Source organism: Neophocaena asiaeorientalis, unplaced genomic scaffold (genome assembly GCF_003031525.2).
Source record: "Neophocaena asiaeorientalis asiaeorientalis breed wild unplaced genomic scaffold, Neophocaena_asiaeorientalis_V1.1 scaffold43, whole genome shotgun sequence".
NCBI classification, from domain to species: Eukaryota; Metazoa; Chordata; class Mammalia; order Artiodactyla; family Phocoenidae; genus Neophocaena; species Neophocaena asiaeorientalis.
In genome coordinates, this window is record NW_020173674.1 from 6,816,558 (window position 1) to 6,828,819 (window position 12,262).

Genomic DNA, 12,262 nt, shown 5'->3' on the forward strand with positions numbered 1-12,262 from the left:
TCCCTCGGGCGGGGGCACGGATGCCTGGGCTCCAGGGCCGTCTGCCGGGGCCTCCACGGAGCGCGCCTCCTGGGCAGCCTCGGCCCCGCGGTCCTTGGAGGCCGCCTCGGGGGCCGTCCCGTCCGCGCGGGTCGCGGCCTCCTGGGGTTCCTGGGGCTCCTGGGCCCAGTGCTCGCGCAGCCGCTGCGCCAGGCCGCCGGTGTCCAGTTCGTCGGGCGGGCTCGACTGGGAGCTGGCCACGCGGTACGTGCCGGCGCCGCCGCCGCCCTCCAGCTGCACCAGCTGCAGCTCCTGCCCCGTGCAGAAGGCGCGGATCTGGCACAGGTACGTCATGACGATGAGCTTGTCGGGCACCGACAGCAGCACCATGTCCGCCGGCTCCAGAAGCCGCGACACGCCCAGGGCCGCGAAGCCATCAAAGGCCTAGGGACGGTGCGTTCGTTCGGGTCATCGGCGGTGGGTCAGCCAGCGACCCTGCTACCCCGCCCCGGAACGACGAGGAGGTCCCTGCGACTGGCACGCCTGGGTTTGCCAACAACGCCTTCACCTTCCTATTGGGTAAAATCTAGCAACATGGCCCGCCCCTGCGTTACCCAGCAACTGCACACCAAACGGGGTGCTTTTGGGAAAAACCATCTGGTGGAAATATGCTTAAAAAAAAACAAAGCTAAACTCAGGAAAACGAAAAATATAAAGACCAAAAGGGTAACTAAGTGGCAGAACTTCCAAAAGCCACAGCTGGGGCCATGAAGCCCACAGATTCCTCTCCTACACACAGACGGACAAGGAACCTAAATCTTAGCTTAGGCCTGGATCCTCCTTCCCTCCAGGCACCACTCCCACCCTGTCTCACCTGCTTGTTGTTCTGTTTGATGTTGAGTGGGTCCAGGGAGGCAAAGTCGCTGCAGAGAGAGCGCTGATCAGAGGCTGGATTCACACCACCCTTCCCTCCTGGCAGCCTCCCCCATTCATTTCTACTCCCTCTGGCAGCTCACATCTTGTCCGGGTAGAATCGGTGCAGGATGGCACAGAAGGCCAAGCCGTTGCGCCAGGATGTCGTGAAGTTGGTGATGCGGACGCCACGGTAGCCGGCGGTGACTTCTTGGCACCACTCCAGCAGGGACTGACTGAAGCTGACTGGGGTGGGTGGTGCCTGGGGACACAGGGATGGGCTTAGGGAATGTGGACGTGGGACTTGTGCCCTCTGCCCCTTGGGCACAAAACAGCTCCAGCTCTGGGTTTGCAGGAGTCACCACGGACCACTGGCCAGGGCCTTAGTGTCAGGCAAAAGGGTTTCCAGCTCCAGTGTTATCTACCAAGGTCACCTAAAAGGTCAGTGGCCCCCAGGCAATATCAGAGGCCCCCAGCAGCCACACCTCAAGGTCAGCCCAGAAAATCAGCTTTCGGGGCATCCCGCTCCATGCAACCCAGGGAAGACAGGGCGGGGGAGCCAGGGCACCCTCAGAGAGGAGGGGGTGAGGGGCTCCTTGAAGCTGAGCTCCTGTCCCACCCCACCCCAGTCGGCCAGGTGGGTCCATGCAGAGCCGCCGTTAGCTCAGCCCAGGTTAGTGGGAAGCAGCAGACTGGGCCCTCGGCGGCCCCCATCCCTACCTGGCTGCCCGGCAGCCTCCTGTCCTCTTCAGGCTCCTCTGGGGAAGAGGCCCCCGAGGGCCTGGGCACCCCAGCCCCTGCCCCACTGGCCACTTGCGCCTCCATCAGGCTGGCCTCTGGGAGATTTCCCTCAGCTTCTTTTCCCTTCTCGGTTCCTGAGACCCCAGCCTCTGCTTCCTGGGCCTCAAAAATACCAGATTGGTTCTCTGAAGCCCCTGAAACTTCTGTCTCTGCTTCCTCGGCCCCCCAAATCCCAGACATGGCTTCTGAAACTCCCAAAGTCCCAGCCTCCACCTCCTGGCCCCTCAAAACTGTAGTTTCTGCCTCTGCTCCCTGGGACCCTAAAATTCCATGCTTTGTGACTGGGGCCCCTAAAGCCTCATATTTGAGGGTCTCCCAGAGTCCAGTCTCTGCCCTCTGGGCCCCAGAAGTCTGAGCCTTTGCCTTCTCAGCCTCTAAAACTGTAATTTCTGTCTGTTGAGTCCCCAGACCCTGAGCCTTTGCCATTCTAGCCTCTGGCCCTGAGAACTGTGAATCTTCCACCTCTGTCTCCTGGGTCCCCAATGTCTCAGTCTCTGTCCCTGGGGCCCCTGAACCCCCAACCTCTGTCTCCTGGGTCCCCAGTGTCTCAGTCTCCATCCCTGGGACCCGTGAACCCCCAGCTGCCATCTCCTGGGTCTCCAGTATCTCAGCTTCTGCCGTCTCAGTCTCGATCCCTGGGACCTCAGAACCCCGTAACTCTGTCTCCTGCATCCCTGTTATCTTAAATTTTATCTCTGAGACCCCTGAACACCCCATCTCTGTCTCCTGGGCCCCCAATATTTCAGATTCTGCTGTATCAGCTTCTATCTTCAGTACCTGTGAACCCCCAGATATCTCCTGGATCCCTAGTATCTCAATCTCTGATATCCTAGTCTTCGTCCCCAGAACTCCTGTACCCACAGCCTCTGTTTCCTGGGTCCCCAGTACCTCACATTCTGCCATCCCGGCCTCTGCCCCCGGGACCCCTAAAACGCTGACTTCTGTTTTCTGGGTCCCTAGTTCCTCAGACTCTGCCATCTCAGCAGCCTCTGACTCCAGGACCCCTGATCTCACTGCCTCTGTCTCCTGGGTCCCCAATATCTCCACTTCTGCTGTCTCAGTCTCTATCTCGGGGAACCCTGACCCACCCACTTCTGTTCTCTGGGTCCCCGATAACTCTGATTCTGTCACACCAGTTTCTGTTCCCAGATCCCTCAAATCCCCAGCTTCTACTTCCCAGACCCTCATATCCCTGGACATCACCCCCTGGTCAGCTGCTGGTGGGGCCCCCTGGTACTGGCTCACCTGGGGCCTGGTGCTTGCTGCTCCAGCAGAGGGGCCCTGCTCCAGGCCTGTCCCCACAACACCAGGGGCTCCACCCCTCACCTCTGCACCCTCTCTCTCCTGGCCTGCAGCAGCCCTGGCCCCCTTGAGGTCACTGAGATGCCTGGATTGCCCTGCCGGCTCTGCTGGGGGTGGGCTCAGGATGGTGGGAGCCTCTTCCCTGGTCCTGACCCCTGTCCTCCCCTGAGAGCCCCTTGGAGGAGCCTCAGGAGTTCCCTTGAATCTTGCCTCAGATGTCACCCCTGTAGCCTCTGGTCCCTTAGTGTCCACATGTCTCAGCTTTGACCTCTGCTCAGCATCCACCTGACCAACTTCTAAACTCTCTTCAGCCTCCCCAGCTCTGACCTCTGACCTCTTACTGTTCACCTCTCTGACTCCTGACCCATGCTCAATGTCCACCCCACTAGCCTCTGGCCTGTCCCCAATGCCCCCCTCCTCAACCTTGGGTTTCTGCCCTTCCAAAGAGTTGCTGGAATCTCTGTCCTCAATGCTTGGGCCCAGCCCGGTTCCCTGGGCCTCTGTCCCTTTCTGAGGGCTTGCCCAGGCCTGGGTCTCCACAGCAGAATTCACGCCTGCTGGGGGAGCCCCTGAGGCGTTGGGGGCCTCATCTCCCCCTTGGGGGACTGGGGTCCAGGGGGCATCAGAGCCTTTCCGGAGCCGAGGGGCCAGGCTGGGGGCCGCGTCCTGGCCTGGCTGTCTTGAGGACCTGAGGAGAGAGCAGGACGGTGCGTTGCAGGGGCTTGTTTGGCCCCCCCGCTCTCAGCGCCCCCCACCTCTCAGATTGCTGGGACCCTGGAAAGGCAGGTTGGCAAGGGGTGTGCAACTTCTTAAGAGTAGACAGGGGAGGGGGGGCTGGGGCTGACTCCAAAGCTCACCTTGTCTCTGGTGGGGTTCCGGGGGGCCTTGGGGCCTTGGGCCCCACCTGGCCCCCTGCTACAGGAGCTGGTTCTGACCCCTGGCCCCGGCAGGCCCTGGCTGGGGGCGCAGGGGCACTCACAGGGGCTGGGCTGGTATCCTCGGCACTAGAAGGGCTGGCAGCTGGGGGGAAGGAAGGGGGATGCTGAGGCCTGGGCCCTGTGACTGGAGGTCCAGTCTCCACTGTCCCAACCCCAGCCTGGGCCTCACCTGCCTGCCGGGGCCGAAATCGGCCCTCTTCCTCCTCCTCACAGAGTGTCTTCAGCTCCCGAGAAGTATCTGGGGGTGGGGCATTGGGGGCAGGTCAGCCCAGGGAAGGGCCCTGCAGGTCTGACCCCCTCCCCACAACTAGAATGCTGGGCCTACCTGGGAAACGCCCCAGCCTCAGGGAACCGCCCCGGCCTACGAGAAGAGACAGGCCCACAGGTGCAGAGGAAAAGAGAGACAGGACCAACAAGGACAGATGGAAAAAAAAGCCTTAACAAGCAAAAGGGAGGGACAAGATTGGGTAGTGAGGGGTGGCAAGCCTGGACTGCAGCCCCTCTCTGCGCTTTTGGCCCAGCTGTCTTGGGGCAGGTACGTGGGCAGGCAGGTACTCAGGGGGTGAGGAGAGGGCCAGGGGCACAGGGAGGTACTGGAAACCCATTCTGCAGGACAATCAGGGCTGCTGGGCAGGTTGGGACCACCTGGCAATAGTGCGCTCTGACCACTGGGCGTGCACAAGCTGGCCCTGCCCCGAAAGAGCAAGTGGATTTGGGCCCGGGTCATCCTCCACCCTCCCTAGGTCTTGGCGATCTCAGTCCACAGCTGTGAGCCCACCTGGCTGGAGGACACGAACCCTCGCCTCCGGGCCCCCTGGACCATTAGCGTCCTCCTCATCACTCTCGGCAAAGTCTTCCAAGTTGCCCACGTCACTAGGCTTCACGCTCATGAGGCTCGCAAGACTCTGCATGTCATCATCCCTGGGGGTCAGAGGTCAGGGGTGAGGGCTACGGGCAGAGGTTATAGACTAGGGCCCAGGAGGGCAGCTGGACACTCACGTGGCGCGGCCCTCCCGCAGCAGCACCCCAGAGAGAGTGAGGCTCAGCTCGGCCTGCACCACCTTCACCGACTTGGGCTTCAGCCGCAGCCGCAGGGAGGCTTGGGCAGGCACAGGCCCTGCATGGCGGGCCAGGTCCACCTCGGCTGTGGCCAGCACCTTCCGCTGCCCCTTGGACTCCTGGGGGCAGGAAGAAGGAGCATCAGTGCTGCCCCAGAGTCCCCGAGACCCCAGGTTCCAGCCCGCCCCAGCCACTCACATTCTCAATAACAAACGTCCACTCTTTGGCCTCATACTGGTCCACGTGTGGGTCCTGGGGAAAGGGGGCACCGGTGAGTACAGAGGCTGCTGCGCTGGGGACAGGGCAGGGAGAAGAGCCTGTGCTGGCTCAGGAGGTGATGGTGTGGGGCCTTCACACATGTTGAGCCCTCCTGGCAGGTACGCTCCCCGGCTTCTCCTGATCCCAGCTCTCTTCGTGTGGTGGCTAAATGCTACCTCCTCCAAGGAGACCTCCTGGGCCACTCACACTGAATAGGCCCCCTGCCATGATTCTTGGTCTCACCCCTCTGTTCTTTTCTACTTGGATGGATAACGCACCAGGGGCCTCCTGTGGCTGCCCAGGGTTGCAGTCACCGGCTCATTCCCATCTGTGCAGGAGGGCTAGAGACTTACCCTGTATAGGGTCACAGAGATGTCCACATTCTCAGGTACCATCCACAACACGGTGCCCCGGTATGGGTTCTGGATGCCCGGCTGCCAGCTGTGGGCCTACAATGAGCAGTCTGAGTCCTCCCCCCAATCCTAACTCTCCCCCTCACCCCTTGCCCTTATCTCCAACCTTGACCCCATCTTTCTCTTCCTTCTATGGATTCTGATCTGAACCTGAACCTGACTCCACTCACCCCTCAGCCCTGACCCACTTACCCCCCCCCAAAAAAAAAACTTAGGTGACATCCTCCCTCACCTTGGAGCAGATGCGTCGGTTCCGCCGGGTCCACACTACCACCAGCTTATCCGGTTGCCTGGGAGGCGGAGCGGAGAGAGGGGGCTACTCAGTCAGGCCCACCCGGCCTTTCTATCTCCTCCAGTCTCCCTTCTGCCCACATCCCCCTCCCCCAGGACAGGGCCCAGACAGCCCCTTATCTGGGGCCACAGGGAGCAGGGTGGGGTTGCTGAGGCAGGGTGAGGCCTGGGCCAGAGGGCAAAGGCCTGTGGGTCAGCAGGAAGTATGAAGAAAGTCATACAGAGAGACAGGCACACACAGAGACAGACAGAAACACAAGTACCCTGCAAGAAACACAGACTCAGAGACACAGAGAGCCAGCCTCAGAGTAAAAGAAGCCCATTCACTCACAAATACTTGTAGAGTACATACTATTACCCCAGCCCAATTTGGTGGCAGAGCCAAGCAAAGGAGAGGCAAGACCTTTCTGGGGCAGGGAATGGGTCATGTCAGGAGGGTCTGGAGAAGGAAGGCTCCAGGCAGAGAGGATGGCAAGTGCCAGGGTCCCAGGATGGGGGTGTGTGTGTAAGGTCGGGAGGGGAGGGCAGAGGTTGGGAAGTAGGCAGAGGGGCATAGGGTCAGCTTGTCATTCGATACCCTCCCAGGACCTTCCATGCCCAGCCCTTTGCTTTGCAGGGCCCCCGATTCCCCCAAGGGGCACCAGGGAAGACTTCTAGAAGGTGGCATCTAAGCCGAAACAGCATATGCCAGGGCAGACTCAGAGGACAGGCAGAGACAAAGCGAGAGGAGAGTGTCAGCTGCGCGGGGCCGAGTCCCAGACACGTGGCTGGGCCTGGAAGGGAGAGGGCCCCTTTGCGTTGGCGGGGCCAACTGCTGCCCAGGAGGGTGGGGATGGTTAGGGGATCATCAGGCAGATGGCAACATAAGAGCCCTCCTTGCCTGTACCCTGTCCCTTGCCAGGACGCTCAGGTTCACCCAGCTCACTGCCCCTCTGGAGGCCGAGCCAGGATAACTGGCTCTCCTGTCAGCCCCTGAGGATGCCGAGACCCAGAGAGGTTAGGGGCCAGGCAAGGGCACACAGCTGAGCCTAGAGCCCTCCAGCCTGGAGCCAAGTGCCTCTCCTGGACCCCAGACTGCAGGCGATGGCTAAGGGCAGCCATGGGGACTTCCCAGAAAGGGGAAGAAGACAGTGAGAGCCTAGGGAGGGCAGGGCCTGGCTAGGCAGCCTGACTCAGGCTGGGCACGCCCTCCTGGGGAGCCGTGACCTGGGCAGAGGCAGCTTCCTAGCCGGGGCTCCAGGCGAAAAAGCTCAGGAGGCCCTGCCCGCCGCCTGTGACTCAGACACGTTGACGGTGCCCACACCCTCAGCCAGCTCTCCGGACCGTGCCCAGCATCTCCCTGTCTTCACCCAGGATGCTGTGGCAGAAGGCAGAAGCCATAGGCCAGAGTTCAAGTTCCAGCCCTGTGCTGTGTTACCCCAGCCGGCCCGTCCTTTCCGGGCCTTGCTGAGTGGTGTGAACCACCCTCTGGCTGGCCCAGGCAACATCAGGGATATGACAGCTGCCCAAAGGACCCCAGGCCTCCTGCTCACTCCCCTCCCTTTGGACCCCCTAGTCCCTTCCTGTGCTTTCACTTGGGAGCCTAAATTTAGCCCCGCCTGGCGGCTGAGGCCCCCACAGCTGTGCCCTAATCCAGCCAGGGGAAGCTGACACTAGCAAGCACGTATATTTAGGGTGTGACGCAGGGGCCCAGGCAGCTGCGGGTGGGGGAATGTGAACGAGATGCCCCGGGTCCTTTGGCAGTCTGGGCTGGGGGGTCCCGCACCCCCTTACCTATCTCCCTGCACCCCACCACCTTGCCTTCCCCAGGCTCTCTCCTCCACGACCCACAACCTCCTAAGTCCTCAGGCCCTTTTAAGCTGCTCCCCGCCTCCCTCCTCATCCCTCCCAGCGCTCAGTTTCCCCTTTTAAGGATATTGTGGAGACGGATCCAGCCTCCCAGCGCCCACTCCGGCTGAAGGGGCGGGTGGTTCCTCTGGTTCAACAAATGGGCAGCGGAGGAAGGGGCAACATCCTTGTTCTGAGCTGGACTAGGGCCATGGTGTTTGCCGTCCCAGCCCCTCCACCCGAAGACCGGCAAAACTTGCTCCCTTTTCTGATGCCACCTTGAACCATCCCTCTGGCCAAAACCAGGAGGCCTCCCTTCCCCCAGCCCTGAGTGCAGTTGAGGCAAGTGTGGGCCCAGACAGATTCTCAGGTCGCAAGTCCTGCCCTCCGCTCCCCAAAGGCTGCCCACACCCTCAGCTCCGGGGATACCACAACCTGCAGTGGCACTTCTCTGTGCCCGGGTCACCAGGGCCGAGGCTGGGGTAGGCGGCGCCTTTGGTCACTGGACTGGGGGCAGGATTCTCAGGCCCCCAAGGCTGGATGGGGTCCCAGCCAGTCTGGGGAGTGCCCCAGGCCTCCCTCCCACTCACCATTTCTTGGTGCACTCCACCACCAGCTCGTGGTAACAGGCCACAAACTGGAACTTGGCGGCCCGCTTGCCCACGCGCTGCAAGCGCTTCCACACCGAGGTCATGGCCCTGCCGCCTCCGCCGCCCGTTCCTCAGACCCGGGGCTCCCGCTGGCCCGCGATCGCTGGCCTGGCCCAGGTCCCCATGGCCTCCGGGCTCTTATCGGCACCGCCCGCCCCGTCCGTGGAGAGGGGTCCGAGGCGCGGGACCCGGAGCCGCTCTTGCCGCCGCCGCCGCTGGGGCCCGCTGGGTGGTCTGACTGCGTCGGCGGGGTCGTCCGGGGCGCGTCGTGTCGCTGGAGCGCTGAGCGGCGAGCGCGCCGTTTCCTGGAGCTGCACCCCCGTCGGAAGGCGGGCGGGGCTCCGGCGGGGGGCGGGGGCCGGGGCGAGAGCGCGGGGGCGGGGCGGCCCGGCTTCCGGGGCCTCGCACGGGAGGGAGAGCGAGGGGCGAGGGGGGCGCCTGGACCGCAGCGCCCGCTTGTTGCGCGCCGAGGCGGTGTGGAGGCGCGGGCCGGGTGGGGGGCGCGCGGGCCAGGGCAGGGAGCCACCAGCAATTGGCACCGCCCTCGCGAGCGCTGCCCCGGCCGTCTCCCTTCCTGACCGCAGCCCTGGGAGGTACGTACTGGTGGCCCCATTTCACAGGCTGGGGAAAGAGAGACCCAGAAAGGAGAAGAAACGTGAAGGATCACAGTGCGCTGAGCCAGAGCCAACTGGCCTCAACACTGGGGAGAGGCAGACTCCTGCTGCCACCCACGAATTAACCAGAGCAGGAAGGAGCAGGGTCAGCGGCCAACCCGGGTAGCCCTACCTGTGGGCAGCACCCACTTGCCAGTTTCAGAACCTGACTCTCCAGCTGTCAAGTGGGAAGGTGGTCCCAACATCCCACAAGCAGATGACTTCCAACAAGCATCTGACCTTGGGCAAAGTACTAACGCTCTGAGCCTCAGTTTTCACCTCAGTGAAATAGGGATAATTATAGTTCCATCTTTTACAACATCATTGAGAATGAAACCGTGGAAAACATTAGTGTAGAACCTGGCTGATTTTGCCGGTTTTATGAAATGAAATCCGTTATCATGGACGGGAGTGTGTGTGTTTACTCTCCCTCCCCTGGGAAGCCTGCCCCGGGGCGTTAACCGCTCTGTTCACACCTAGATTAGAGCCCTTATCGCCAGCCCGCCCGGCTGCCTGCTTGGTAATGAGCCGCTGCAGGTGTCAGGCGCAGAGCTACAAGAACTGCCATAGAGCAGCACATCAGCCTGTTCCGTCTGCCAATGTGAACGCTCTGCTAGGTTTGCGAATGGACAGAAGCCTGGTCCTTGATAAATACTCGGTTTGAACAGAACGTCTGATCTGCCAGGAGTGTCAGTTGAGTTGTGTCCAGGAGGCATGGGGATGAGCAGCCGGTAAGCCTAAGTGCGCAACTTTGAGGTCCTCTCCTTGTCTCTTCGTTTCAGGAAGCTGTGGGGTATTGCGCGTGTGTGTGGAAGCCTTAGCACCCACCATTCGCAAATGTTCAGGCTTCTTTGGGGGAGGGAAGGGAACCTGACACCAGGTTTAGCTCCTAGACCCAGCATCGCGGTTCTCCGTTTCCTCTGTAAGAGAAAGCCTTTTACATACAACCCTGAAGGTCCCAGGTGCTGTTGAGGTGAAGCCAGGCATAGAATGCGGGTGTTGACGCCGCTGGGATTCTCATGCATCCAAGCCCAGAGGCTTGCCCCCATCTCCCCTCCGGGGCTTGTCTGGCCTCTGGGGAGGCCTGGAGCACTGCGACTTCACGCCCCTTCTGCCTCTGCAACTCTTTTCTCCCGCCTATAGGTCACTCATTCGTCCCAGGCCCTTCCAGGAGGCGCCCTCCCCTCTCTCGCCTAGGGCCCCTCGGCCCGGCCCGCCAGCCCAGGCCCACCCATTTCCTGTGCCGCCCCAACCCCGCCCCCACTCGGGGTGGAAAGTTTCTCTCCTCGAGAAGGGCGGCTCCTTCTCTTTCCTTCCCGGCCGGCCAGGAAAGCCCAAAGCGAGTGGGGAGGGGCGTTGAGCTCCAGGCCTCCGGCCAGAGAGGGGAAGTGACTCGCCCGCACTCACACAACCAACCACGGGACCAAGCTGGGGCAGCCTGGAACGATCGGCAGATCGGCGACTCTGCCCGGGGAGCGAGGGTTCGCACCCTGGCACCGCCGAGCGTCTTCCAACTCGGGGTCTCGGGCACCACCTGCTGGCGGAGCGCGGGGCAGCACTTTATAGAATCACCGCTTATCTTCCCGCCCCTGAGCCAGGCAGTCAGAACACAACAATGCTGAGACATTTATTTATTTATCTATGCGCCCAGGAGGCTGGCCCCTAAACTTAAATATCCAGCGCGGAGCCTTGGCCCTCCCGGCCGTGGGTGGTGCAGGAATGGGTCCTGGAGAGCCCTTGTCTAGGGCCGTGGAACCCAGGGACCAGAGGTGGGATGCCCCTGAGCCAGCAGCTGCCAATAGCAGCAAAAGGTGAAGAGATAGGAGCCAGGCACTCATCTCAGTCACAGAGATGCCAAGGGGAGTGCTAGATGCTTTGGACCCCACCGCCAGACTGAAGGTCGGCCAAGCTGGAGTACACACATGTGGGAGAAGTGAAGGTCCAGTGCCATGGGCAGAGGCTGTAGCCCAGGTACCTGCCCCAGTGCCAGCTAACCCAAGACAGGAGAGAGAAGGTAGGCAGTTTCGCTCCCAAGGGGCCCAGGCCTTGCCCTCCTCCTGTGAGGTGAGGTGGTATGGGGGAAAGCAGGCACTATAGTCTGAATACTTGCTGAGGGGTGAGTTTCTGAGCCTTTTGCATGGGTACATGCCCCCTCCCACCCTAGCTCTTCAGAGGCTGATGTGGAAGGCATCCTGCAGCCACTGGTCTCGGGCATTGTGCGTCTGGGGCACAGTGAGGGGTGGCGGGTCTGGGGGCAGGCTAGCATCAGGAGGCTCGTCGTCATCAGAGAGGCCAGCATCAGGTGGGTAGGAACTGTCTGAATGCAGGGAGGATGACAGGTCCTGGCACAGGCTCAAGTCTTGGCACAGGTGCTTATAGTCCTGGATCGACTCATACAGGCCCCACAGCTGGCACAGCAGGGACATGTCCAGCTGCCGCAGGCCCACCTGCAAAAGACTGAGAGTGGGCTGAGGTTGGGGTCGAAGCCACCCCCCAGGCACAGGTTTTTGTGGACATCAGATGCCATCTACAAGCTGTGAATCTTTAGGCAAGCCACTGACCCTTATCTGCAAGATGGGGACAACATTTATCTAGCAGAATAGAATGAAATAACACTAGTAAGGCATTTAAAAATACATAGTAACTGTTACCATAAACGGTAACTAATTATTGTTACCATATCCCCTCTAACCCAACCGGCTTCTGCCAATCCTCTAGACCCAGATAGCGCGCTGCCTTATGTACTCCGCCCCGCCCCAGGACCCTCAAGCTCGGCGGCGGCCCCCATCACCCCGCAACGCCCAGCTGACCGAGACAGGGCTACTCACCATCTCCTTGCGCAGCGACGCTAGCGCCGAGTCGAGGTTAACAGGGCGACGCGGGCCGGGGGGACCCGCGGCAGTTCCCGCGTTGGCGGCGCCGGCGGCGTTACGGGGCCCGTCCGGTACGCGGGCGGCCCGGCTCAGCTCATCGTGGATGCGGCTGCGCTGGCTGTAGACGCGCTCCAGCTCCCTCCACGAGCCCCCGCTCGCGTTGAGAAGACCGCTGAGGCCGCGCGGTAACGGCGGAAGACCGGTCAGGGCGCAGCCCGCGCCGCCTGGCGCCTCGGCCGAAGGCAGCCCATTCATGGCCGGACCGGCAGAGAAGGATGCCGCCTCCTTCCCTCCAACCCTCCTCCC

The 12,262-nt window shown here is 61.7% G+C and overlaps 2 protein-coding genes and 1 long non-coding RNA gene across 3 annotated transcripts in view; 1 reads left to right on the forward strand and 2 right to left on the reverse strand.

Moving 5' to 3' along the window:
- EHBP1L1 (EH domain binding protein 1 like 1) overlaps positions 1 to 8,757 on the reverse strand; it is a 16,931-nt gene extending 8,174 nt beyond the window's left edge. The window contains exons 1-12 of the mRNA XM_024749431.1: positions 8,371 to 8,757; positions 5,895 to 5,952; positions 5,603 to 5,698; positions 5,190 to 5,243; positions 4,932 to 5,110; positions 4,711 to 4,853; positions 4,102 to 4,170; positions 3,852 to 4,014; positions 1,612 to 3,682; positions 996 to 1,153; positions 854 to 902; positions 3 to 423 (exon numbers count right to left, since the gene is read on the reverse strand). Coding sequence (XP_024605199.1) covers positions 3 to 423; positions 854 to 902; positions 996 to 1,153; positions 1,612 to 3,682; positions 3,852 to 4,014; positions 4,102 to 4,170; positions 4,711 to 4,853; positions 4,932 to 5,110; positions 5,190 to 5,243; positions 5,603 to 5,698; positions 5,895 to 5,952; positions 8,371 to 8,474 — 3,565 coding nt within the window. The 5' untranslated portion in view covers positions 8,475 to 8,757. The remainder of the gene's footprint in view (positions 1 to 2; positions 424 to 853; positions 903 to 995; positions 1,154 to 1,611; positions 3,683 to 3,851; positions 4,015 to 4,101; positions 4,171 to 4,710; positions 4,854 to 4,931; positions 5,111 to 5,189; positions 5,244 to 5,602; positions 5,699 to 5,894; positions 5,953 to 8,370) is intronic.
- Positions 8,758 to 9,628: 871 nt separating this feature from the next.
- Positions 9,629 to 12,262, forward strand: part of LOC112402347 (uncharacterized) — a 10,876-nt gene continuing 8,242 nt past the window's right edge. The window contains exon 1 of the long non-coding RNA XR_003003695.1: positions 9,629 to 9,814. This is a non-coding gene — a long non-coding RNA (uncharacterized LOC112402347). The remainder of the gene's footprint in view (positions 9,815 to 12,262) is intronic.
- Positions 10,700 to 12,262, reverse strand: part of FAM89B (family with sequence similarity 89 member B) — a 1,919-nt gene continuing 356 nt past the window's right edge. Inside the window, exons 2-3 of the mRNA XM_024749210.1 lie at positions 11,912 to 12,257; positions 10,700 to 11,530 (exon numbers count right to left, since the gene is read on the reverse strand). Of these exons, the coding sequence (XP_024604978.1) occupies positions 11,252 to 11,530; positions 11,912 to 12,211 (579 nt within the window). The 5' untranslated portion in view covers positions 12,212 to 12,257 and the 3' untranslated portion in view covers positions 10,700 to 11,251. The remainder of the gene's footprint in view (positions 11,531 to 11,911; positions 12,258 to 12,262) is intronic.